The sequence below is a fragment of the Macaca thibetana genome, chromosome 1 (genome assembly GCF_024542745.1).
Source record: "Macaca thibetana thibetana isolate TM-01 chromosome 1, ASM2454274v1, whole genome shotgun sequence".
In the NCBI taxonomy this organism is placed as follows: domain Eukaryota; kingdom Metazoa; phylum Chordata; class Mammalia; order Primates; family Cercopithecidae; genus Macaca; species Macaca thibetana.
Window position 1 is genome coordinate 217,063,414 of NC_065578.1, and position 24,319 is coordinate 217,087,732.

Here is a 24,319-nt window from a genome sequence, read left to right on the forward strand (position 1 = left end):
AGTTGGGTCTTTTTTTTTTTTTAAATAAATCCATCTCATCTATATATTTTATTTAAGGAATTTAAACTGTTTACATTCAAGGATGTCATTGACAGGTAAGGACTTACTTCCGTTATTTTGTAAACTGTTTAATGATGGTTTTGTATATCTTTTGTTCCTTTCTTCCTCTTTTATTGCTTACCTTGATGATTTGGTAGTTGATTGTAGTGATGGTTGACTCCTTTCTCTTTCTCATTCATGTATCTGCTCTCCCAGTGAGTTTTCTAGTCTTGTGTATTCTTACAGTGGTAGTGATTGTCCTTTTGCTTCCAGATGTAGAACTCCCTTAAGCATTACTCACAGGGCCTGTCTAGTGGTAGTGAATTCCCTCCTTTTTTTTTCTTGTTTGGGATAGACTTTTATTTTTCATTCATTTTTTAAGGATAGCTTTCAGCAATATTTCATCTTTTTTTAAGGATAGCTTTCAGCAATATTTTATAGTTTTTATGTATGCATCTTATGTTAGTCATATCTCTAAATCATGTGTTTGACGTTGTTGTAGATGGTATTTTTAATTTTTTTTGAGTTGGGGTGACAGAGTGACACCTAGGCTGGACTGCAGAGGCACAGTCATAGCTCACTGCAGCCTCAAATTCCTAGGCTCAAGTGATCTGCCACGTCAGCCTCCTGAGTAGCCAGGATTATAGGCACATGACATCATACCCAGCTAATTTCTTTTTGTATCATTTTTCTGTAGCAGTGGGGGTCTCACTATGTTGACCAGGCTGGTCTTGAACTCCTGGCCTTAAGTGATCCTTCTGCCTTGGCCTCCCAAAATGCTGGGATTACAGGTGTGAGGCACCACCCCCAGCCTTACATTTTAATTTTTAATTGTTTGTTACTATGATAAAGAAATGCAATTGAGTTTTGTCTATTGACCTCATATCCTGCAACCTTCCTAAACTTACCTATTAGTTCTAGTAACTTTTTTGTGGATTTCATCCATTAGATTTTCTATAGGTGACTATGTCACCAATGAAGAACATTTGACTTTCTTTCCAATCTGGATATCGTTCATTTATTGTACTTGGCTAGGACTTCCAGTACAATGTTAAATGGAAATGGTGAGAGTGGACATCCTTGTCTTGCTCCTAATCTTAGACGGAAGGCATTTAGTCTTTTACCATTAAGTATGATGTTAGCTATAGTTTTTAGTAGATACCTTTTATTAAATTGAGGATATTGCCTTCTACTTACATATTGCTGAGGATTTTTTGTCAGGAATGGCTGAATTTTGGTAAATGCTTTTTCTGCATCTACTGAAACAATCATATAGTTTTCCTTTCAGTTTGTTAATATGGTAAATTATATTGATTAGGTTTTTTTGTTAACCAACCTTGCATTCCTGAAATAAACCTCACTTGCTCATGGTATAAAACCCTTTGTATTTGTTGCTAGACACAACTTATTTTTTTGAGTTGGGGTCTCCCTCTGTCACCCAGGCTGGAGTGCAGTGGCATGATCACAGCTTACTGCAATTTTAAACTCCTGAGCTCAAGCGATCCTTCCTTCCATCTCAGCCTCCCAAGTAGCTAGGATTACAGTGTGCCCCACTCTGCCCACCTAATTTTTTTATACTTGTTTTGTAGTGATGAGGTCTTGCTATGTTGCCCAGGCTGGTCTTGAACTTTGGGCCTCAAGCACCTCAGCCTCCCATAATACTGAGATTGTAGGAGTTAGCCACCATGCCTGGCCCTAGATACAGTTTTCTAATATGGCTCTTTAATATTTTATGTAGAATATTTTTTGGCAATGTTCAGGAGGGATATTGGTCTGCAGATTTGTTTTTTTTTTTTTTCCCCAAACAATATATTTGTTTGCTTTTGGTATCAGAGTAGTATAGTATAACTTGGAAAGTATTTCTTCCTATTTTCAGGAAGACTTTGAGTAGAACTATTATTATTTCTTCCTTAAATGGTGGGTAGAATTCACCAGTGCCTCCATCTGGTCCTAGAGCTTTACCTGTGGAAAAGTTGTGAACTACAGATTCTATTTCTTTAATGAATCTAGGCCATTTTTATTATATATTACTTCTTGAGTGAGCTCTGGAATTTTGTATCTTTCAAGAAATTTTTCCATTCTTATACATTGTTTAATTTACTGGTGTAATGTTTATTATATTTTTGATATCTATAGAAACTTTAGATTAGGCCATCTCATTCCTGATATTGATCATTTGTGTCTTTCTTCTTCCCAGATCATTTGTGCTAGGGATTTACAAATTTTGTTGATCTTCTCAGAGAACCAACTTTTGATTTCACATCGATTTTTCTCCATTGTTTTTGGTTTTCTGTTTCATTGATTTCTGCTATTGCGTTGCTTTTTTTTTTCCTTTCTGCTATTATTTTGTCTATAATTTGCTCATCTTTTTCTAATTTCTTAAGGTGGAAGCTGAGGTCATTGATTTGAAGCCATAGTTGCTTTCTGATACAGGCATTTAATGCTCTAAGTTTTGTTTTAACCCATCTTCAGGGATATTCACAAATTTGGATGGGTTGCATTTTCATTTCTATTCACTGAAAAACACTTCAAAATGTTCATTTTGAATTTTCCTTGACCATAGGCTGTTTGGGGCCAAGTTGTGGAGTTTCAGAATATTTGGAGATTTTTCAGATATTGTTCTACATTGACTTCTAATTTGATTCCATTGTATCAGAGAACATGCTTTGAGTGATACGAATCCTTAACATTTATTTAGACTTGTTCTGTGGACCACAATACTGTGTATCTTGGTAAATGACTTGTGTGCACTTCAAAAGAATGTCTGTTCTGCTATTGTTGGGTTGAATGTTCTGTGTCAAGTAGATATTTGATAGTATTGTTCAAATCGATATCCTTATGGTTTTCTGGCTACTTGTCATACCAATTTTGAGATGGGGGTATTTGAAATTGCCAACTATAATTAAAGATTTGTCTGTTTCTTCATGCAGTTCTGTCAGATTGTTCTTCATGTATTAGAACATTAGCCACATAAATTTTTTAATTGTGACCACTTAATAATGAATTATCTCATTTATCATTATAGAACATTCTTTTTTGACTCTAACAACATTTTTCATCTTCAGTCTTTTTGGCATTTTTAAATTGTATATCATAGTTGTCCATATTTTTGGAGTACACATATTTTGATGCATGTATACAATGTATAGTGATCAAATTAGGATAATTGGGATATTCATCACTTCACACATTGATCTTTGCTTTGTGTTGGGAATGTTTATTATTAACTAGAGTTCTTCTACTGTCCTATTGAATGCTAAAACTCATTCCTTTTATCTAACTGTATGTTTGTGCCTACTAACCAATTTCTCTTTATCCTACCCTCTGCCCTTCCCTTCCCAGCCTCTGGTACCCACTCTTCTACTCTCTATCTCCATGAGATCCACTTTTGTAGCTCCCACATAAGAGTGACAACATGGGATATTTATCTTTCCATACCTGACTTATTTCACTTAACATAATGACTTCCAAGTTCATCTGTGTTACTTAAAATGACAGGATTCCATTATTTTTAAGGCTGAATAATATTCCATTGTGTGTGTGTGTGTGCGTGTGTGTGTGTGTGTATCACATTTTCTTTATTCATTTACCCACTGATGGACACTTAGGCTGATTCTATATTTTGGCTGTTGTGAACAGTGCTGCAATAAACATGGGAGTGCAGATACCTCTTTGATAAACTGATTTCTTTTACTTTGGATATATACTCAGCAGTGGGATTGCTGGATCATATGGTAGTTCTACCTTTAAGTTTTTTGAGAAACCTCCAGAATGTTTTCCATGATGGCTGTACTAATTTACATTCCCACCAAGTGTGTGAGCATTCCCCATTTCCTGCATCCTGTCCAGCATTTGTTTTTTGTCATTTTGATAATAGCCATTGTAACTGAGGTGAGATGATAGCTCATTAAGGTTTTGATTTGCACTTCCCTGATGATTAGTGATGCTGAACATTTTTTCACATACCTTTTGGCCATTTGTATATCTTCTTCTGATGAATGTCTATTCAGGTCTTTTGCTCATTTTTAATTGGATTATTTTTGGGGTTTTGGCCCATTAAGTTGTTTGAATTCCTCATATATTCTGGTTATTAATCCCTTTTCAAATAGTTTGCAAATTTTTCTCCCATATTCCATATGTAGGTTATCTTTTCACCTTGTTGTTTCCTGTTCTGTGTAGAAGCTTTTTAGCTTGATGTAATCCCACTTGTCTATTTTTGCTTTTATTGCCTATGTTTTTGAGGTCTTACCCCAAAAATATTTGCCAGACAAATGTCCTGTAGTATCTCCCCAGTGTTTTCTTCCAGCAGTTTCATAGTTTCAGGTTTAAATTTAAGTCCATTTTGAGTTGATTTTTATAATGTGGTAAAAGATGAAGATCTAGTTTCACTCTTCTGCATATGAATATCCAGTTTTCCCAGCACCGGTTATTAAAGAGATTGTCCCTTCCCCAATGAGTGTTATTGGTGCCTTTGTCAAAAATGAGTTGGCTGTAAGTGCATGGATTTATTTCTGGGTTTTCTATTGTATTCCATTGGTCTGTGTGTCTGTTTTTATGCCAGTACTATACTCTTTGCTTACTATAGCTTTGTAGTATAATTTGAAATCAGATAATGTGATGTTTCCAGCTTGGTTATTTTTGGTCAGTATTGATTTATCTACTGCGGGTCTTTTGTGATTCCATAAGAATTTTAAGATTTTTCTTTTCTATTTCTGTGAAGAATGTCATGAGTATTTTGATAGGGATTGCATTGAATCTGTAGATTGCTTTGGGTAGCATAGACACTTTAATAATATTAATTCTTCTAATCTATGAGCATGGGATATTTTTCCATTTTTGTGCTCTTCAATATCTTTCATTGGCATTTTATAATTTTCCTCATAGAGATCTTTCACTTCTTTGGTTGAATTTTTACTAGGTATGTTTTTGTAGCTATTGTAAATGTGATTGCTTTCTTGATTTCTCTTTCTAGTTCATTGTGGTGCAACATTAGGTTGTGTGTTTATTTTATATCCTGCAACTTTATTAAACTCATTTATCAGTTCTAAAAGTTTTTTGGTGGAATCTTTAGATTTTTCTAAATATAAGATCATGTCATCTACAAACAAGAATAATTTGACTTCTTCCTTTCTAATTTGGACCCTTTATTTCTTTCTCTTATCCTATTGTGCTGGCTAGGAATTCCAGCACTATATTGAATAATTACAGTTTATAATTCACTGCTGAGCATCCTTTTCTTATTCCAGATCTTAGTGAAAGGTTTTCTATTTTAACTTATTCAGTATGACATAAGCTGTGAGCGTGTCACATATGATACTTATCTTGTTGAGGTATGTTCCTTCTATAAATTTGTTGAGGATTTTTATCACAAAGGGATGTTGAATTTTATTAACTACCTTTCCAGCATCTATTGAAGTAATTCATATTTTTTTCCTTGATTCTGTTGATGTGATGTTTTAAACTTATTAACTTACATATGTTGAACTATCTTTGCATCACAGGGATGAATCCTACTTGATTATGGTAAATGGTCTTTTTAATATATTGCTGTCTTCTGTTTATTGGTATTTTGTTGAGGATTTTTGCCTCTTTTTATCAGAAACATTGTCCTGTAGTTTTCTTTTGTTGTTATCTTTGGTTTTGGAAATAAGGTCAGGCTGGCCTTGTGGAATGAGTTTGGAAGTATTTCCTTCTCTTCAATTGTTAAAAATAGTTTGAGTAGAATTGGTATTAGTTATTCTTTAAATGTTTGGTAGATTTCAGCAGTAAATCTATCAGTTCCCTGGCTTCTCTTTGATGGGAGACTTTTTATTACTGTTTCAATTGATTACTTGTTATTGGCCTATTCAGGTTTTTATTTATTCACAGTTGAGTTTTGGTAGGTTGTATGTTTCCAGGAATTTATCCATTTTTTCCTAGATTTTCCAATTTATTGGCATATAGTTACTCATAATGGTTGCTATTGATCCTTTGTGTACCTGTAGTATCAGTTGTAATGTCATCTTCTTCATCTCTGACTTTATTTAGTTGGATCTTCTGTTTTTTCTTAGTCTAACTGAAGGTTTTAGAATTTTGTTGCTTTTCAAAAAACAAACTTTTTATTTTGTTGGGGTTTTTCGTATTATTTTAGTCTCAATTTCATTTATTTTTGCTCCATCTTTACTCATTTCTTGCTACTAATTTTAGGTTTGGTTTGTTTTTCTTTTCTAGTTCATCGAGGTGCAACATTAGGTTGTTTATATTTGGAGTCTACATTTTTAATGTAGGTATTTATTGCTGTCGACCTCTCCCTTAGTGCTACTTTTTCTATATCCTGTGGGTTCTGGTGTGTTGTATTTCCATTTTCATTTGTTTCAAGAACTTTTTAAACTTCATTCTTAATTTCTTCATTGACCCATTGGTCATCCAGGACCATGTTATTCAATTTCCATGTATTTGAATAGTTTCTAGCATTTCTTGTTATTAATTTATAGTTTTATTCTGCTGTGGTTACAAAAGATACTTGATATGATTTTGACTTTTTACAGCTTGTTGAGACATGTTTTGTGGCCTATCATATGGTCTGTCCTGGAGAATTTTCATGTACTGATGAGAAGAATGTGTATTTTGCAGCAGTTGAGTAAAATGTTTTGTGAATATCTGTTAGGTCCATTTGCTCTAGAGTATTGTTTAATTCTGAGGTTTCTTTGTTGATTTTTCTGCCTGAATGATCCATCCATTGCCAAAAGTGAGGTGTTGAAGTTCCTTACTGTTCTTGTATTGTAGTCTACCTCTCCTGTTTAGATCTACTAATATTTGCTCTCTCTATATATATACACATATATATCCTGCTATTTGGTCATATATTTGTAATTGTTATATCCTCTTTCAGAATTGACTCCTTGCTGAATTATTATATAATAATTTCCTTTGTTTCTTTATGTAGTTTTTCACTTAAAGTCTATTTTATCTGATCGAAGTATAGCTAGTCTTGATCATTTTTGGTTTCCATTTGTATGGAATGCTTTTCCCATCCCTTCACCGTTAGTCTATGTGTGTCTCTATAGGCAAAGTGTGTTTATTGTAGGCAACATATAGTTGGGTCTTATTTATTAATCCATTCAGCCACTCCATGTCTTTTATTTGGAGAATTTAGTCCATATACATTCCATGTTATTATTGATAGGTAAGGCCTTCCTACTGCCATTTGATTACTTATTTTCTAGTTGTTATGTAGTGTACCTCCTTACTTCCTTTTTTATTTTTTGTGGTTAAGTGATTTTCTTTGGTAGTATGTTTTAATTTGCTGCTTTTGTTTTTTGTATATCAATTATAGATTTTTTGCTTTAGGTTACCACGAAGCTTACAAAAAACATCCTGTAATTATAACAAGTTATTTAAAAGTCATACCAATTTAACTTTTCATTGTAGCAGAAGAAAAGAAACAAATCAAAAAGAAAAAAACACATACACTTTAATTTCCTTGTGTTCCTATATTTTAAATTTTTGATGTCACAAAATCAAAATTTGCCTACCTCAAAAATTTTGTGGTTATTATTCTTAATAGTTTTGTCTTTTAATCTTCTTAATAAAAATATAAATGGTTTAAATGCCATGATTACAATATAACAATCACATTAGCATTATTTTTCCTATGCTTTTAAGAACTTCTTTAGCATTTATCATATGCTAGGTCTGGTAGTGATAAGTTTTCTCTGAGAAAGTCATCTCTCCTTCATTTCTGAGGAGTAACTTTGCTAGGTGCAGTATCCTTGGGGGACAATTTTTTTCCCTTCAGCACTTTGAATAATATCATCTCCTCCTGGCCTGTAAAATTTCTGCTGGGAAGTCTGCTGCCAGGTGTATTTGATGTCTGTTGTATGTTATTTGCTTTTTTCTCACTCTCTCACTGTTTTTAGGACCCTCTTTGCCTTTGACCTTTGTGAGTTTAATTATAATATGTCTTGGGGTCTTCTTATTTGGGTTTAATCTGATTGGTGACTTTTGACCTTCATGTACTTGGATATTTATATTTTTCTCTAGGTTTGGAAAGTTCTGTGTTATTTCTTTCTTTCTTTCTTTTTTTTTTTTTTTTTTTTTTTTTTTTTTTTGAGATGGAGTCTTGCTCTGTCGCCCAGGCTGGAGTGCAGTGGCTGGATCTCTGCTCACTGCAAGCTCCGCCTCCCGGGTTCACGACATTCTCCTGCCTCCGCCTCCCGAGTAGCTGGGACTACAGGCGCCCGCCACCTCGCCCGGCTAGTTTTTTGTATTTTTTAGTAGAGACGGGGTTTCACCGTGTTAGCCAGGATGTTCTCGATCTCCTGACCTCGTGATCCACCTGCCTCGGCCTCCCAAAGTGCTGGGATTACAGGCTTGAGCCACCGCGCCTGGCCTGTGTTATTTCTTTGAATAAGCTTGCTACCTCTTGTCTTTCTCAGTTCTCTAACTCCACTAACCCAAATATTTGCTTTTTTGATGTTGGTCCATAGGTCCCAAAAGCTTTGTTCATTTCTTCGTCTTTTTTTTTTCTCTTCTGACTGTGTATTTTCAAATAGTCTGTCTTTGAGCTCACTGATCCTTTCTTCTTTTTGATCAATTCCTCTGCTATGCTCTATTGCATTTTTCATTTCATTTATTGAATTTTTTACCTCCAGGATTTCTATTTATTTTTTAAATTTTTCTCTGAACTTTCTCTGAGACGTTTCTCTGAGCTTTCTTGAGGTTCACTGAGCTTCCTTAAAACTATCTTTTTAATTATTTGTTTGAGAGATCACACATTTTCATCACTTTAGGGCCAGTCTTGGTGCCTTACTTTGTCCCTTTGACATCGTATTTCCCTGAATGTTCTTGATGCTTGAAGTATGATGATAGCTACACATTGAGAGATTAAATATTTTAGTCTTCCTAGTCTGGCTTTGTTTGTGCCTGCACCTCTTCAGAGGGTCTTCCAGGGATTCTAAGCCCACTGACTATTATGTTCCCTATCTGTGATCACCACAGTCATCTCAGCACTAGAGGATACTCTATTCCCAGGCTTGCTGTGAGTCTCACAATGGCTTTCTGGGCCAAATGGACCTGGGGAAGATCCAAGGACAGGACTTGTGTTATGTGGGAACACTGGCCGCCAGGGACCGGAATCTTGAAGACTGTCCTAGTGTCCCAGACCAGTGTACTTCCCTGCAGGCCTCTGCACAGGTGTGTCCCAGACCAGGATACTCCCCAGCAGGCCTCTGCACAGGTAGGCTGGGTCCCCAACCATAGCAAGAGAGGCAGAAGTTGAGACTAGACCCCTTCAGGATCTGCTGTGAGGAGGAGGCTGATGGGCCTTTCTCATTGGCTGAGACAGGCATGTGTTACTCAGCAAGTCTCTGCACAAGTGGAGTAGTTTCTTACCCATAACAGGAGGAGCTAAAGCCAAGACCAGGCCTCCTCACCATCTGCTATAAGATGGAGGCTGGCCAGGAGCCTGTAGTCCCAGCCACACAGGAGGCTGAGGCAGGACAATGGCGTGAACCCGGGAGGCAGAGCTTGCGGTGAGCCGAGATTGCACCACTGCACTCCAGCCTGGGGGACAGAGCGAGATTCCGTCTCAAAAAAAAAAGGATGGAGGCTGGCATACCTGCAACATTGGCTCAAATGGGCATGCATCTTCTAGTAAATCCCTGCATAGACAGGATAGTTCCCCAACTATCAGCAGGAGGAGCTAGAGCAGAATCTGGGCCCCCTTGGGATCTGCTGTGGGACAGATACTGAAGGGCTCAGTCTCAGCTCAGAGACATGTGTGTCACCCAGCAAGTTCCTGTACAGATAGAATAGTTATCTGACGGCAGAGGGAGGGTCTGGAGCTGTGACTGGGCCCCCTTGGGATCTGCTGTGGGACAGAAGCTAGAGAGCCCAGTCTTGTATCTGAAGGTGTGTCTTTCCCAGGAGGACACTGCATCAGTAGGATATTCCATGACTGCAGCAGGAGGTGCTGGACATGCCTCCCCGCAGGTCTTCGCATAAATGGGATAGGTCTTTGTCTTCAGTCTCTTTTGTCTAATACTGGTAGATTCCAACTCTCCTGGTTACTGTTTGTCTTATCCATACTCACACGTTTAAACTATTGTTTATTTCTATTTGAAGTGCATTTCTCATAGGAAGCATATAGTAGTGCCTCACTTTTTTATCCAATCTGATGATTTTTGCCTTTTAATAAGGGTATTTTAGACTATTTCAATTTCATGTGATTATTGATATCGTTTGGTTCAAAATACTACTTTTCTGTTTTCTGTTTGTCCCATCTGATCTTTGTGCTCTTTTTTTTCTGCCTTCTTTTGGATTTATTTATTAAACATTCTAATTTCTATCTTTTGTGGGTTTATTAGCTATTACTTTTATTGTTTCATTATTGCTTTAGTGTTTGTAACATACATGTTTAAGTTACCACAATTTAATTTAAAGTGATATCCCACTTATATAAGGAATAAAAACCTTATAATAGTATACTTCCATTTCTCCCCTCTGACTTGTGTGTTATTGCTATCAAACATTTCAATTTTACATGTTACTCACACATTACATTGTGATTTTTGTTTTAATAATCTTTCAAAGAGATTTAAAGTAATACAAATTACATATTTACCCATGTGGTTATCATTTCCAAAGCTCTTCCTTCCTTCGTCTGTATTCCTGGTGTTTTTGCTTATGGTGAATTCTTTTAGGATTTTTAAGTCTAAAAATATCTTTATTTCCCTTTTGTTTTGGAATGATACTTTTGCTGGGTGTATATTTTTAACTTGACAGTTTTTAGTATTTTAAAAACATTGCTCCACTGTCTTCTCACCTGTATTATTTCCAATGAGAAATCTGCCATCATCCTTGTCTTTGTTCCTTTATATGTAATGTGCTTTTTTCCCTCTGGCTCTTTTTATATCACTGGTTTTGGGCAGTTTGGTTATGATATGCCTTGATATAGTTTCTTCATTCGTGCTTGGGGCTCACTTAGCTTCTTGGATACATTTGTTTATGATTCATTAAATGTGGGGAATTTTTAGCCATTATTTTTCTCAAATGTTTTATTTGTAGCACACTCTGTGTCTTCTCCTTTAGGGACCCCAATAACACATAGCAGACACTTGAAGTTGTCCTACAGCTCTTTTTTTCCTGTTTTTTATTTGTTGTTGTTTTTTCCCCTGTATACTTTATTCTGAATAGTTTTATTGCTAGATCTTCAAATTTGCTGATTTTTCATTCTGCAATATCTACTCTGCCATTCATCTCATCTAGTATTTTTTTATCTCACACATTGTAGTTTTTATCTCTAGAGGTTCAGTTTTGGGTCTTTTTTTTTTTTTTTTTTTGTGAGACAGAGTCTTGCTCTGCCGCCTAGGCAGAGCAAATTGTGCAGTGGCACAATCTCGGCTCACTGCAAGCTCTGCCTCCCGGGTTCACACCATTCTCCTGCCTCAGCTTCCCGAGTAGCTGGGACTACAGGCACATACCACCACACCCAGCTAATTTTTTTTATTTTTAGTAGAGACAGGTTTCACTGTGTTAGCCAGGATGGTCTCGATAGTTTTGTGTCTTTTTAAATATATATTCCATGTTTCTACTTAACTTTTTGAACGTCTGAAATACAGATGAAATAACTGTTTTAATAAATAGCTGCTTCTGTCAATTCTAACATCTCTGCTAATTCTAAGTTGGTTTCAATGATCTCTTCATTATGGGTTTCATTTTCCCAAGTCTTTACTTTGTAAATATTCTTAAGCTTTGTTTTAGAATGCAGTTGTGTTACTTGGAAAGAGTTTGATCATTTTTTTTGTTTTGCTTTTAATATGTGTTAGATGGGATCAGGTCAGTGTTCAGTCTGTGGCTAAGTATGGAAAATACTTCTGGGTGTTCAACCCGATGCCCCGTGAATCGTGAAGTTTTCCAGGCTGGCTGTTAGGAAGTAGCACGATTCCTGGCTTTGTGAATAATACATGTAAAATTAAACGATCTCCAATCTTCTTAAGTGGTTAATTTCTGAGCCTTGAATAGTTTTCTCACATGAATGTTGTGTTAGTCCCTTTGGCATTGCTGTAACAGGATACCTGAGGCTGGTGATTTATAAAGAGGCTTATTCTGCTCACAGTTCTGCAAGCTATATAAGAAGCATGGCCCCAGCATCTGCTTCTGGTGAGGCCTCAGGACGCTGACGATGATGGTGGAAGGTGAAAGGAGAGCCGGCATGTCACATGGCAGGAGAGAGCAGGAGAGAGAAGGGGGCAGGTGCCAGCCTCTTTTAAACAACTAGCTTTTGCATGAAGTTAAAGAGCAAGAACTCACTCATTACCATGGGAAGGGCACTAAGCTGTTCACGAGGGTTCCACCCCCAAGACCCAAACACCTCCCACCAGGCCCCATCTCCAACACTGAGGATCACATTTCAACACCAGGCCTGTGATTCTCAGTGCTGGAACCTGCTGGGAGGTGTTCAGGTCATGGGGGTGGACAACCCATCTCCACCATTGAGGATCACATTTCAACATGAGATTTGGAGCACACAGACATCCAAACTATATCAGATGTGCTGACCAGCACTCAGTTGAACCCTTGACGGACCTTCTGCAAATCTCTAGAGTTCTTTCCTCTGCTGTACTCTGTCTTGTAAATTGTTGCCACCTTGGTCTCCCTGTACTTCGGCAGCAGAAGTACTCATGGGCAAGTTACTTCACTTTTCGGAACTGTTATTTTCCCATCAATACAGAAAGGATAATAGTATGTAGCTTATGATTTTATCATGGGAATTGAATGAGGCTGATGCTTGTACAGCACCTGGCACTTGGCAGATACTCAGCAAATATTTGGGTCTTCCCTGTCTCTGCACCTGGTTATTTCTTCCTGATTTTTGCCTTTGGTTTGCAACCTGATTCCTGGCTGAGCTTTAGGTTGGGTTCTGTATAATGATCAACCGAAGCTGGTAATCACTCATGAGCCATTCAGGTTTTAACTTGATGAGTTTCAGAATTCTGCTGTTCAAATGGCATTTAGGTAGAAATGTAGCCTCCTATCATTAGACATTTATTTTCTCCAAAATCTCATTCAGTTCAACCTGCAAGAATTATTTGAATTCATTTATCTGTAGTGTGACTGTCAGTAGACTTTAGAAGGTCAGTGGTGTGTGGTGAAAAGAATTTAAGAGGACCAATGCTATTTGCAACCCCAGCATGATTTTGCTGGGGTTTCCTAGTAGGTCGTGAACTTCAACCTTTTACTCCCCCTTTTCATTTTTCCTCAGGTTTCCCAAGGAGCTACATGAAGAACAGATGAGTGTTTGTCAGAACTTAACCATTTCTCTTTTATCTTCTCTTATGTGGCAGTGTCTGGAGGTCGCAGCCGCCTGCATCTCATTGATCTCGGCAGCTGTGTGAAAGCTCTTAGCAAAAATCGAGAAGGAGGCTCGGGACTGTGCCTCTCGCTGTCTGCTCTGGGCAATGTCATCCTGGCTCTCGTCAATGGCAGCAAACACATTCCATACAAGTAAGTGACTCTTCTACTCAAAGAATGCGGTGGGGGTAAGCATGGTGTGGGACGCTTGGCTTAGTGCCATCTGGGGAGAGGTGTGCCACAGAAGGACAGCCGGGACCCCATTCTAAGTTCAGTGCCAGAGACCAGCCTTAGCTAACAGTTGTGTAATGCATGATCTCCCATATTCACAACTTTTGGAAATACTTAAATCTATTCCAGTTCTAACTTGAGGCTACTCAAGCTAGAAGAAAATAGGAAATTATCTCAGTTGAGTTCCCCACTCGCAACTGAAGGGGGTGGGCCATTGTCACCATGAGAAAGATGCGCCTGTTTCATAGTGATGAGAATGAGGGTGGAAGACTGGCTTACCCTTAGGGGTAGGGCCACCAGACTCAACCAAAAACATATAGGATATCCAGGCAAATTCGAATTTCAGATAACCAACAAATAAGGTTGTATTATACGTATGCACCCCAACATTGCGTGGGACACTCCTGGTGTCATGTATTTTATCTGGCAGCCCCATCTAGGGAGTTTAGAAAGCTGGGAGAATTAGCACCGCCTTCCCATGCAAATGTTTAGTCACTTCCAGGATCCTTCCTGTCTCTTTATTGCTGCTCCAAGACAATTAAATTACAGCCGCTCCTATGTCTGGCAGAGACAAAGCCACTCCACCACCATCACCCCAACTAAGCGTTCTCATTGGACCGTGTGGTGGCGGGCCATTGACTGGCTGGCCGGGCTTCTGCCAAGGCCCAGCTGAGCCTCTTACTAGCTGCATGAACCTTCATTCTTCCTAAAATGAGGGCTAAAGCTATACATATTACTTACATCACAGAAATATAAGGCTCAAAATGATAAAACATGTATAAAAGTTTATTGTAGAATTTAGGACACTATGGCCAATAACCTATGATGAAAGTCTGGTAACACCTATCTGGTCAAGCCTATCCTCACCTATTTAAAGGGAAAAAAATACTGGCCTTACAGAGTTGCCATGAGGATTAACTAACTGTATGTGGATTCATGGTTTTATCTGTAAAAATCCTACAAAACCTAAGTTACTTGTGTGGGAGGAAAAGGTCGAGCAGTGTATTCTATAATGACCGAGATTCAGGATGAGTGCTGGAGTTTTTCTTTCCCTCAACCCTATGGACCGACTTTAGGAGCTTAAATGGTGGTTACAATCCTGTCCATCTCATTTCTAGAAATTTGGAATCCTAGTTGGATAAACCCAGAAATGGTGTTCCCAGCTCTTGTAACAACACTTTTCTATAGGAAAAAATTGTTAAGTTGAAGAATTATAGAGTTTCATTTGATGTCATTTCTGTAGTTGAATAAATTCAACTGGTGGGGAGAAAAGGCAGGGGAGGGCAACCGTTGGAGTTGGAGATGAAGGGAAGAGTTGCTGGCCCTCACTGGTTTCCATAAAATGAGAATCATGCCTGTTAATGTCATAACTTCATAGATCATGGTGTAAATAAAATTCCAGATTGCACCTTGTTAGGAGGTCATCGATTACATATTTTACTTAAAGATTTTCCACTGTTTCTGCAGGGCGACATGCTTTTATGATTTCTATAAATAGTTGTTGAATTGATGGTGAGAACATAGATGCATGTAAACATGAAACTATTTTTAATTTAAAGTAACTTAGAGTTGGGTTTTGTTATAAATGAGTAGGGAAACATTAAAAATTGTTTTTATGGCCCAGCGTGGTGGCTCACACCTGTATTTCCAGCACTTTGGGAGGCTGAGGCGGGAGGATTGCTTGAGCCCAGTAGTTCGAGACCAGCCTGGGCCACATGGCAAAAACCTGTCTCTACAAAAATACAAAAATCAGCCAGGCGTGGTGTTGCATGCCTGTAGTCCCAGCTGCTTGGGAGGCTGAGGTGGAAGGGTCAATTGAGCCCAGGAGGCAGAGCTGCAGTGAGTTGAGATCATGCTACTGCACCAGCCTGGGCAACAGAGTGAGACCCTGTCTCAAAAAAAAAAGAAAAAAGAAAAAAGAAAAAATTTGTATGAATTGTTCAAGCCTCTTGTTAATTAAGCATATTTTTAACATGCTGGCCCTACCACCGGGCCGCCTGCGCTCCTGGGAGACACCTGCACTCACCAGTCCCTGCAGACAGCTGCCTGCCTTCATTCCAGGAGTCCCCTTCCTTCTACTGTGGCACCGAGAGAGTGATCATTAAAGTGTTTCTGGGTCTCAAGCACAGACTAGCATCCATGCGGTGTCAGCACAAGACCCAGTCCTGGAGCTGTCCCATGGCCTGGTTGAGCTATTGATGGCGTGAGTATAGACTCACCAGCTGTCCTTGCCCTGCCCTGCCTAACACACCTCATCGAGACCTTGCTGGGTTGCCTGGTGCCGGAAACATGGCGGCCTGGCTGTCCAGCCAGCACTGTCCTCCCCGAAACATCCATTGGCCGGTGCATTTGTTCTGCCACCCCTCAGTGTCCTTAATGCCCTTTACTGTGCGTGATCTTAAAAAGACCCTTGCTGTCATGTTTTCTCTGAATCTGGGCCACAGCCTAGATTCAGTATTTAGCATCTGCAAATTTACATTTACAAAGTGATTCATCAACTAGAAACTGTCTTCTTTTGAGGTACAGAAAGATAAGGTGAAGATTTACTCAAATCACCCGGCCAGTGGGTGGCGGGATCAAACTGCCTCCCTTTTCACAGCTTCAGAGGCCTTGACAGTTCAGAGCTGCAGACCCACGCCCCCTTCTCATCAAGCTCTCTAAAGTCGGAGCTGCCTTTGCTCCGCACGGCAGGGGAGCCCAGCACAGCAGGAAGGCCCAGATTTCTGGTATCAGCTCCATCGGCACTCTGAACCACATTATGCAGCATTTTGTCAGCATACTAAACACCTTCAGGGTGTCACACCTTGTCTTTGCAATGGGTTCCTTAGAGAACGGAAGTTTCCTGCCCTTGTGGTTTCCTGTTACTCCTCCTGCTCACTTACGGGGGAAGAAAAATAGAAACAAAGATAGAAAACCAAATTCCATCTTCTCTTCCTTCCCCTACCCCCAAAACACAGACACCCCACTACCTCTCCATTTGTCTCCCCAGACAACTCTGTGCTTGGAACCTGCGTTACTCGTGCTTGCTCTGGGAAATTCACTGGAATGTGCACAGAGGGGCTGTAGCCTGTCTTCATTCCTCTTCATCATTTTACCAGGCTATTTGTCATGTGAGCAAAGCCGGAAAGTGAGTTTGGATTCATTACCCATCCCAGGCATTCCCACAGGCACCCTCCATGTGCGCTGAATGGGTCTGACTTTGCAAATGATGTTGCCCTTGAAGATGCAAGAGACGTGGAGCAGGTTTCCAACCTCAGCCATTACATGGCACAGGCACATTGCACGGCACAGGCTTGCCGGCCAGTCCAGGTGCCGTAAGTCGGCCCTAAACAGTGGCACCATTCAGAAAAGCATGCAGGAAAGGCAGGGAGACCACCAAGGGCTCCAGCCCCTCATCAGTTCTGCACTGACAGGCTGCACAAATTACGCTCTAATTTTTGAGAGCCTCCACATCTAGGGAACCCTGCCCTCGTTTGAGCATTTTGACAGTGCATTTGCAAATCTTCTTTATTCGGTACAGTCATTTGCTGTTCCTTACCACTCTTGGGCACCAAGGTGCTAGGAGTCTTCCCATTTAATGGATAAGAAAAAATAGGCAGAAGCATTGAAATGACTTCCCAGGCCAAAACTCAGTGTTTCAGGCACATCCCACAGGAGTTGGCCCCCAGAAGAACTGCCACAAGGATCTGTCAGGGTGAACTGAGCTTCGGCTAAAGGGTGTTACGTCCCAGCTCATCTGAAGGACCGCAGCCTTTCGAGACTCAGATGCTAACCGCAACCCACTTCTCTCAAAAATAGAATTTCTGGTTCTCTTAGATGTTGCCTTGCAAAGGGCACGGACTCTTAGAAACCACACCTTTCACACAGGGCTCCTGCAAGCCCTGAAGCATTTACCTTCATTTATAACTGCTACTCCATATGGAGGAAGAATTCCTTTAATGGGTCATATGGCCTGTTTGCTTATTTGCCAACTCGGTGTTTCTAAACATTGTTTCTAAACAACAGCTAGTTGCTAATGTCTTGGCTGCCCTTTAACAAGAACTCGTGAAAGTCATTCTCTGGCCCTCTCCTGTTGTGCCTGAGACGCTTCTCCCAGTCATCTTGAAAAATGGTGCTACACAGCCATCCCGTCGTGGAAATGATGGCTACATAGCCATCCGTCGCGGCACCTCCCTCTTACGGGTTTGGTCTATGGTTCAGATCCAGACCTAATCCTTGTTTGTTGAGATCAGTCACTGAGGCACTTTGGGTCTCAGCAGCTGTGCTGAGCTCGCCTCCTCCTCCCTGTGGTGGATCCCGAAGCTGCAGGCCACAAGCAAACACCGCAGGCAGCATCCACTTCCAGAAGCCTGTGTTCCACAAAGCGACGAGGACGCCCACCCTCAGGGGCTATAATGGGAACTCTTTTCCTCCTAAGGCCCCAGTGAGGAGTCAGGAACCAAGTCATCTTGAAGTTGTAGCATCGGAGCACAGCAGTTCATTCAAAGCAGCAGGCAGCACTAGAAGCCCAGGTTCAAGTCAGTGACTTGAAAGGAAATGACACTCCATAAGTAGAGGTAGCTTTTTCAAAATGCAAGCGCGTCTTCTCTTCCAAGAGAGGGTGGGGCGCTGGCACCTGCGGGGCGCACGTGTGGCAGCAGGCCCAGCACGGGCAGGAAGTTCAGGACGAGCCTCTGAAGGATGCAGACATTCCCCTGCCTTGCCTGGAGAAGCGTTTCCTCCTAGAACCCATGGAGGTTTGGGCTGAGTCTCTGCTTTCTCAGAACTGGGAACCCGGTACTCAAGGTCTGGGAAGCTGGGGAAAGGGGCTCAAGATTGCTGTTAGCTAGAGCGGGGTCCCAAACCCCCAGGCCACAGACTGGTACAGGTCCCTGGCCTGTTAGGAACCGGCCTGCACAGCAGGAGGTGAGCAGTGGGAGCACGACCGCCTGAGTGCCGCCTCCTGCCTGATGAGTGGCACTGGATTCTCATAGGAACTTCGTGCTGTTGTGAACTGTGCGTGTGAGGGATCTAGCTTGTGCGCTCCTTGTGAGAATCTAATGCCTGATGATCTGAGGTGGAGCAGTTTCATCCCAAAACCATTCCCTACTCCCACTGGGTCCATGGAGAAATTGTCTTCCACAAAACCTGTCCCTGGTGCCAAAAAGGTCAAAAGGTTAGGGAGTGCGGCACCACAGCGTTCAATTCCCATCTCACACAGGAGAGGAAAGGCTCTTCCTCCGGACTTGGATGTATGTTACTTAGATGTACCATGAAATTAAGTAGATATTTGTCAGGAAAAATGCAAAGGAGTATCAGTTCTCCAGATTTGTTTAAGATAGCATGAAACAGGGAGACGTTCATGTAAGAATCTGTGTGTGTGTGTGTGTGTGTGTGTGTGTGTATGTGTGTGTGTGAGAGAGACAGAGAGACATATGCATATTTAACCTCCTTTAAATGTATATTAATGCTGTATTATCTCCTCCTGATTTACAGGAAGAATATCAATTTAGAACTATTTGCACAAACTCCAGATACCAGTTTAGAGCACTCCCTGTTTAGAAATAAAATAACCAAAGTCTCAGGTTGCCAGGCAACTGCAGCAATGATAATTCTTAGTATTGCTGCTTTAGAAATACTCATTTTTATACATTTTAATGACTGTTAGGATGCAGAGAACGTGAGTTCAGAATGTCACTGGGACATTGAAGTCCCTTTTCTATGAGATTTTTAGCATTCTCACTTGCTTTTTTTTCCCCCTCTTAGCTCTGTTTGCTTCCTTGGCTAGCGATATCTTCATATTTAGCTATAGAAATCTCGAGAGGTTGTTATTATTTTCTTAAGAGTTGAGGCAGAAGCTGCCACTAAATTAATTCTGCCAGGCTCATTAGAGAACCACGCCAGTCACTCAGGGAGAAGTGACACCTTCTGGGGATTGGCTGTGGTCACCAGCCCTGGGTTCAAGCTTTGGTTGTTCAGCCGCTGGTTTGACACATGAACTCTACACCTCGTCCTTTTCATTCTCAAGAGGACCATGCTCTAGCCCCTCTCAGAGCTTCACTGAATTGGGAACAAGATCAGGTCCCAGCTCTGTCGTCATCTCTTGGCAGCAAAGCCACGGCTCATGTTTTTGTCTGTCCATTGCAGCAGCTGCTGTGGCATAACGGGACGTAACGATCTCAGGCCTGGTATCTAGAAATTGGAAGGCGTCTTCCTTTCCCTTTTGGCTTTTCAAGTTTATCTTCCTTTGTGTCTAATGTCTGAGGTTATTATTAAACTCTTTCCGAATTCTGAACCAATGATCAAATAGATAGAAGAGGATGATTGGGAATTAAAACGCTGCTAATCCTAGCAGAGTAGGAAAGGGTAGACAGCCGCTTCCTCAACCCCCATGGCCTGAGTGGAGGAGAGAATGGCGTGGCCTGCAGGGGAAGGACAGAGAGACGGTGCCAGCTGTCACACCCAGACTCACGTTCACCAGCCTCAGCAGTCAGACCTTCCTCCTTCCTCCCTTGGAGGAAGTGAATAGAAGGGCAGAGCTGAGAGCAGGAACTCTGTCTCGATCTTGCTAAAGGGGTAGAAGTTCCTAATTCCTGGACTTGCTGGACCATAGGGAGGAGGAGAAAATGATGTCTAGTACTTATTTCCTTGCATTTCAGCTACACTGAAGGTAGTTAGCACGGTGCATAAATGAGCCCCCGGGGACAGTATTTCACATAATGGACACCACAGCTCGGGCGTTGTTCTTACTGCGCCTCATAAGCTGTGCTAAATGCCTTATGGATATTTAATTCTGCTGTGACATAGGTACTGTAATAATCATACTAGTATCACGGATGGGGAAACTGAGACACAGAAAGGTTGAGTATCTTGTCCAAGTTCACACAGCTAATAGGCAACAGGGCCTCACTGCCTCCCAGCTTATCACCCCCACCGAGTACAGTTTCTGGAATATTGTGGTGCTCGGTCAACATTTGTTGCAATAACAAATGGGGTACAACAGAAGATCAAACATACCAGCAAAGCTTGCACATGTGTAGTTGATTATAAGTAAAAGCACAGGCCGGGCACAGTGGCTCACACCTGTAATCTGAGCACTTTGGAAGGCCTAGGCAGGAGGATCACTTGAGCCCAGGAGTTTGAGACCAGTCTGAGCAACATAAGGAGGCCTCATCTCTACAAAAAAAAAAATTTAAAAACTAGCTGGGCATGGTGGCTCACACCTGTAGTCCAAGCTACTTGGGAAGCTGAGGTGGAAGGATCACTTGAACCCAGGAGGTTGAGGTTGCAGTAAGCTATGATCATGTCACTGCACTCCAGCCTGGACAACAGAGCAAGACCCTGCCTCTAAGTGAATGAATGAATGAATGCACCGACCCGAGGGGCAGGGCTGACGGTAGCCAATTCATACATTCACCTGTTTCTGTGATTGCTAAGCCAGGCCGATGGCTAGATACCCATGGCAATGAAGAATGTCAAATACAAAAGGTAAAAAAGGGAAAGAAATCTTCCTTTCAGGACCCAAGCTACTTGTCAGGGCTAAATCAAAAATACCAGGTAAGAATTTAATGAGGAGGGGCGGGGAGAGGGGGCAAAAAATAAAATTAAAAAGAATGTAACAACCAACGAGACACTCCTGACTTTGAACGTGTGCGGGGCTCCAGGTAGATGAGAAGGCGTCCTAACCTCAGGAAGTGGCTGTCAGTGGGGCCTGACAGTCTGGCTCCCATGTTCTGGGTACCGCCAATGGAAGGTGTCCTCTCAGAAAGTCTCAGCCTATTTCATGAGCCTTAAAAAAAAAAAAATCTCTATAATCTTTCTCGTGAAAGAGGCTGACAGTTCATGGAGCCCCTTCCCACGCCGCACTGATGGCAGAAACGGCCGGACTCCACCAGGCTCTCTCTGGCTCCAGGACCCCCACGAAGGCCTCCTGATCTATCTGGGGCAGCTCCTGCAGGAGAAGCGCGACCATTTCCCACAGTGGAGAAGCGGACACTGGGCACAGCCCGCTGATAAGACAGCTTCCATCTCCCGCCCCTCCGGGGTATGCAGCCGCCTTCCTGAGTGAATAGGTTCAGGTCGGAGCGGGAGAGGTTATCACCCAGGCTGTGCCTTGAAGCTTTGCTGAGTACGAGAAAGGTAGGGAAGAGATAAGCGAGAGGTGAGAATGATGGCAGGGCTGGCGAGTGAGATCATGAGCTTTTCCTCAAACATCTGGCTAAGAATAGAAGCTTTGGGAAATTCCACAATTGGCAGATAAGATGATCAACCTCTCAGCTGGAATTTGGGAAGTTTCTTCAGACTGAGCTCCCAGAGAAGTACGTGTGGTGGAATTGCTGTGCTTTCTAAAGAGACGGATTGCAGCCTGCGCTGCAGAGCTAGTGCTGAGCTGAGGCCAGGCGACATGGGTCCTAGGGCCCCTGCCACGGCTAACCTCACACACTCAGACGCCCTCCCCGAGCTTTTCATTTCTCCATCAGCAAAATCCCAATCGTTCTTACTCCTTGTCCACCTCAGAAACATACTGTAGGTTCCATGGGACGATGTCTGTGATAGACAGAGAGACCTGCTTCAAAGGCAGAAAAGTCACTGTTTTATCATCTTTCAGAATCGTGTAGCCCATGTGATTCTGCCACCATCCTATCTTCTGTGCATTCCTTGACTTTGAAAGTATGGATCTTTTTTTTTTTTTTTTTTTTTTTTTTTTTGGCCAAGTGAATTATAATTACCATCTATTGAAATGAACCCTCATGCATTTATTCAACAAGAGTTTGTGTGCCTAACACACAGCGTGGCTGCCTGATACAGATACTTGACTTAAGAGAATTCTAAAGGCTCTGCACGGAAGTGAAGTCATGATGTAAGGAGGCAAAGGACTCCGCCCTCAAACAGTCCAGTGGGCCTGAGAATGAGTCAGGGGTGGCGGGGTTCTGATGCTGCTGCAGCCCCAGTTGTATCTGTGTATCCCAGTGACTGCGGCCTGATTCGAATATTTAAAGATACTCCTTTTCCATATGGCCGAGTACTTTGAAAGCAAGCCGAGTACTTGTGGTGTGCAGTTAGAGAGGTGGCATGTTTTTAATGCTGAAGTAAAACTTGTCTGTGTTGGACTTAGTGAGAGAATGGTTTTCATTCAAAGAGATTGTCAAGGCCAACTTTGATATAAATTTCACTTTACATCTCACACCCCACGTGACTCATAACACTTCACTCTGTCATCCATAGAACTCAGTGCTGTTCTCATCGGCAAGGTAGATTCTGGCCCCAAAGAACTGGGGAGGAATTTCAGGAACTGGTTCTATGATAAGCCTCATTGAGGTCACCAAACATACAGAGAAAATACTCTGAGAAATGTATAGCAGAAATCTAAGTTTTCCATTGATTCATTTATTAATTCATTCAAAAATATGCATTGGGTCCCTACAATAAACACCAGGGATAGAACAGATGATCTCCATTCTTGGGCAACTTACAGTGTAGCAGGGATACAGACACTGAGCACCGAGTGACTGGTGATATACGCGCATCAGCGCTGAGTCGGCACTAAGGGAAGAAGGGGCCTGGTGGTGCCGAGGAATGTCACGAGGGCTCTCTGCCCAGAGCGGTGACTCTCAAGCTCTGTCCTACTGGAGTCCCACTCATTCTCTACTCACGCTCATCTGTGTCTTCCAGAGTTTGCCACAGTCAGTCCTCTAAACGCCTGAGTCGTTCACAGCTGTTCTGTCATTCCCTGCTTTGATATAGAGATGATCCAACACAAATCATGACAAACCACTAAGCCAAAGGAAGACTCCGAATCCACAGCGAAGTGTGATCTTTAATGATGACTAATCATCGTATCACAAGTTGTGTCGTAACCAGAAAGAAAGCAGCCAAAGAAGGAGGGCTTTAGGTTAGTCCAGGGACAGTGCAGAGAGCCTGAGACGCCCTTGGGCACCCACAGGGGGGCTGTGATTATTCAAGGATGGCTTGATTTAGGCACAATTAGGCATTGGACAGGATGGAGCATATAAATGAGTTGGGGATTAATTCATTAAAAACCTGTCTTGAACATTAATAGAGCTTCAGTCAGAGTATCCAGCCATAAATTCTCACCTGTTTCACAACTGGTTCAGGCCCAATTGAGCATTAACAGATTTTTTTTTGTTCATGCAAATGAGGTGATAATTCATTTCATGTGTAATTGAACAATTTTTGAATAGTTACATTTGTGGAGAAGTTAAGTTGTATCAAATCGTCTAATGTACCTAGTAATTTTGTAACTAAAACAGAGCTGAATTTCATTTTGATATGACAAAGGGAGAACCAAAGAAGTAGAGGTGGTTTGAGGAATAGCAGGCTTCCGAGAGACTTCATGATACTCTGTTCTTTAGGGCAATGGCCACAGTTGCTGTTTCTTTTTATCCTCACTATTCTTTCTTTTCACTCCCTACTGATGAGATCAATGAAAACTTGGGGGCATTTCTAGATTTGGCAGCCTCCCATTTATAAGCATACATATTTTTTAGTTTTGTGCCCTGACATGCCAATTTTTCTGAGGGTCAAATGTGTCTGTCTTTAAAACACCGCGTTGCTGTCTTTCAAACCACTTATCAAGGGTTGTTTCTGCCATGAGACTGTGTCATCCCTGAGCATGAAATCCCATGCTGAGAACTAATTGCAATTGCTGTATACACTGAAGGTATTTTTATATCGTTTCCTGAACGAAGTTCACTGCTCCCTTCGTTAAGGGCACCTG

The 24,319-nt window shown here is 41.3% G+C and overlaps 1 protein-coding gene across 1 annotated transcript in view; it reads left to right on the forward strand.

Moving 5' to 3' along the window:
* Positions 1 to 24,319, forward strand: part of KIF26B (kinesin family member 26B) — a 561,163-nt gene that overhangs the window by 481,227 nt on the left and 55,617 nt on the right. The window contains 1 exon segment of the mRNA XM_050772633.1: positions 13,365 to 13,524. Within this exon segment, the coding sequence (XP_050628590.1) occupies positions 13,365 to 13,524 (160 nt within the window).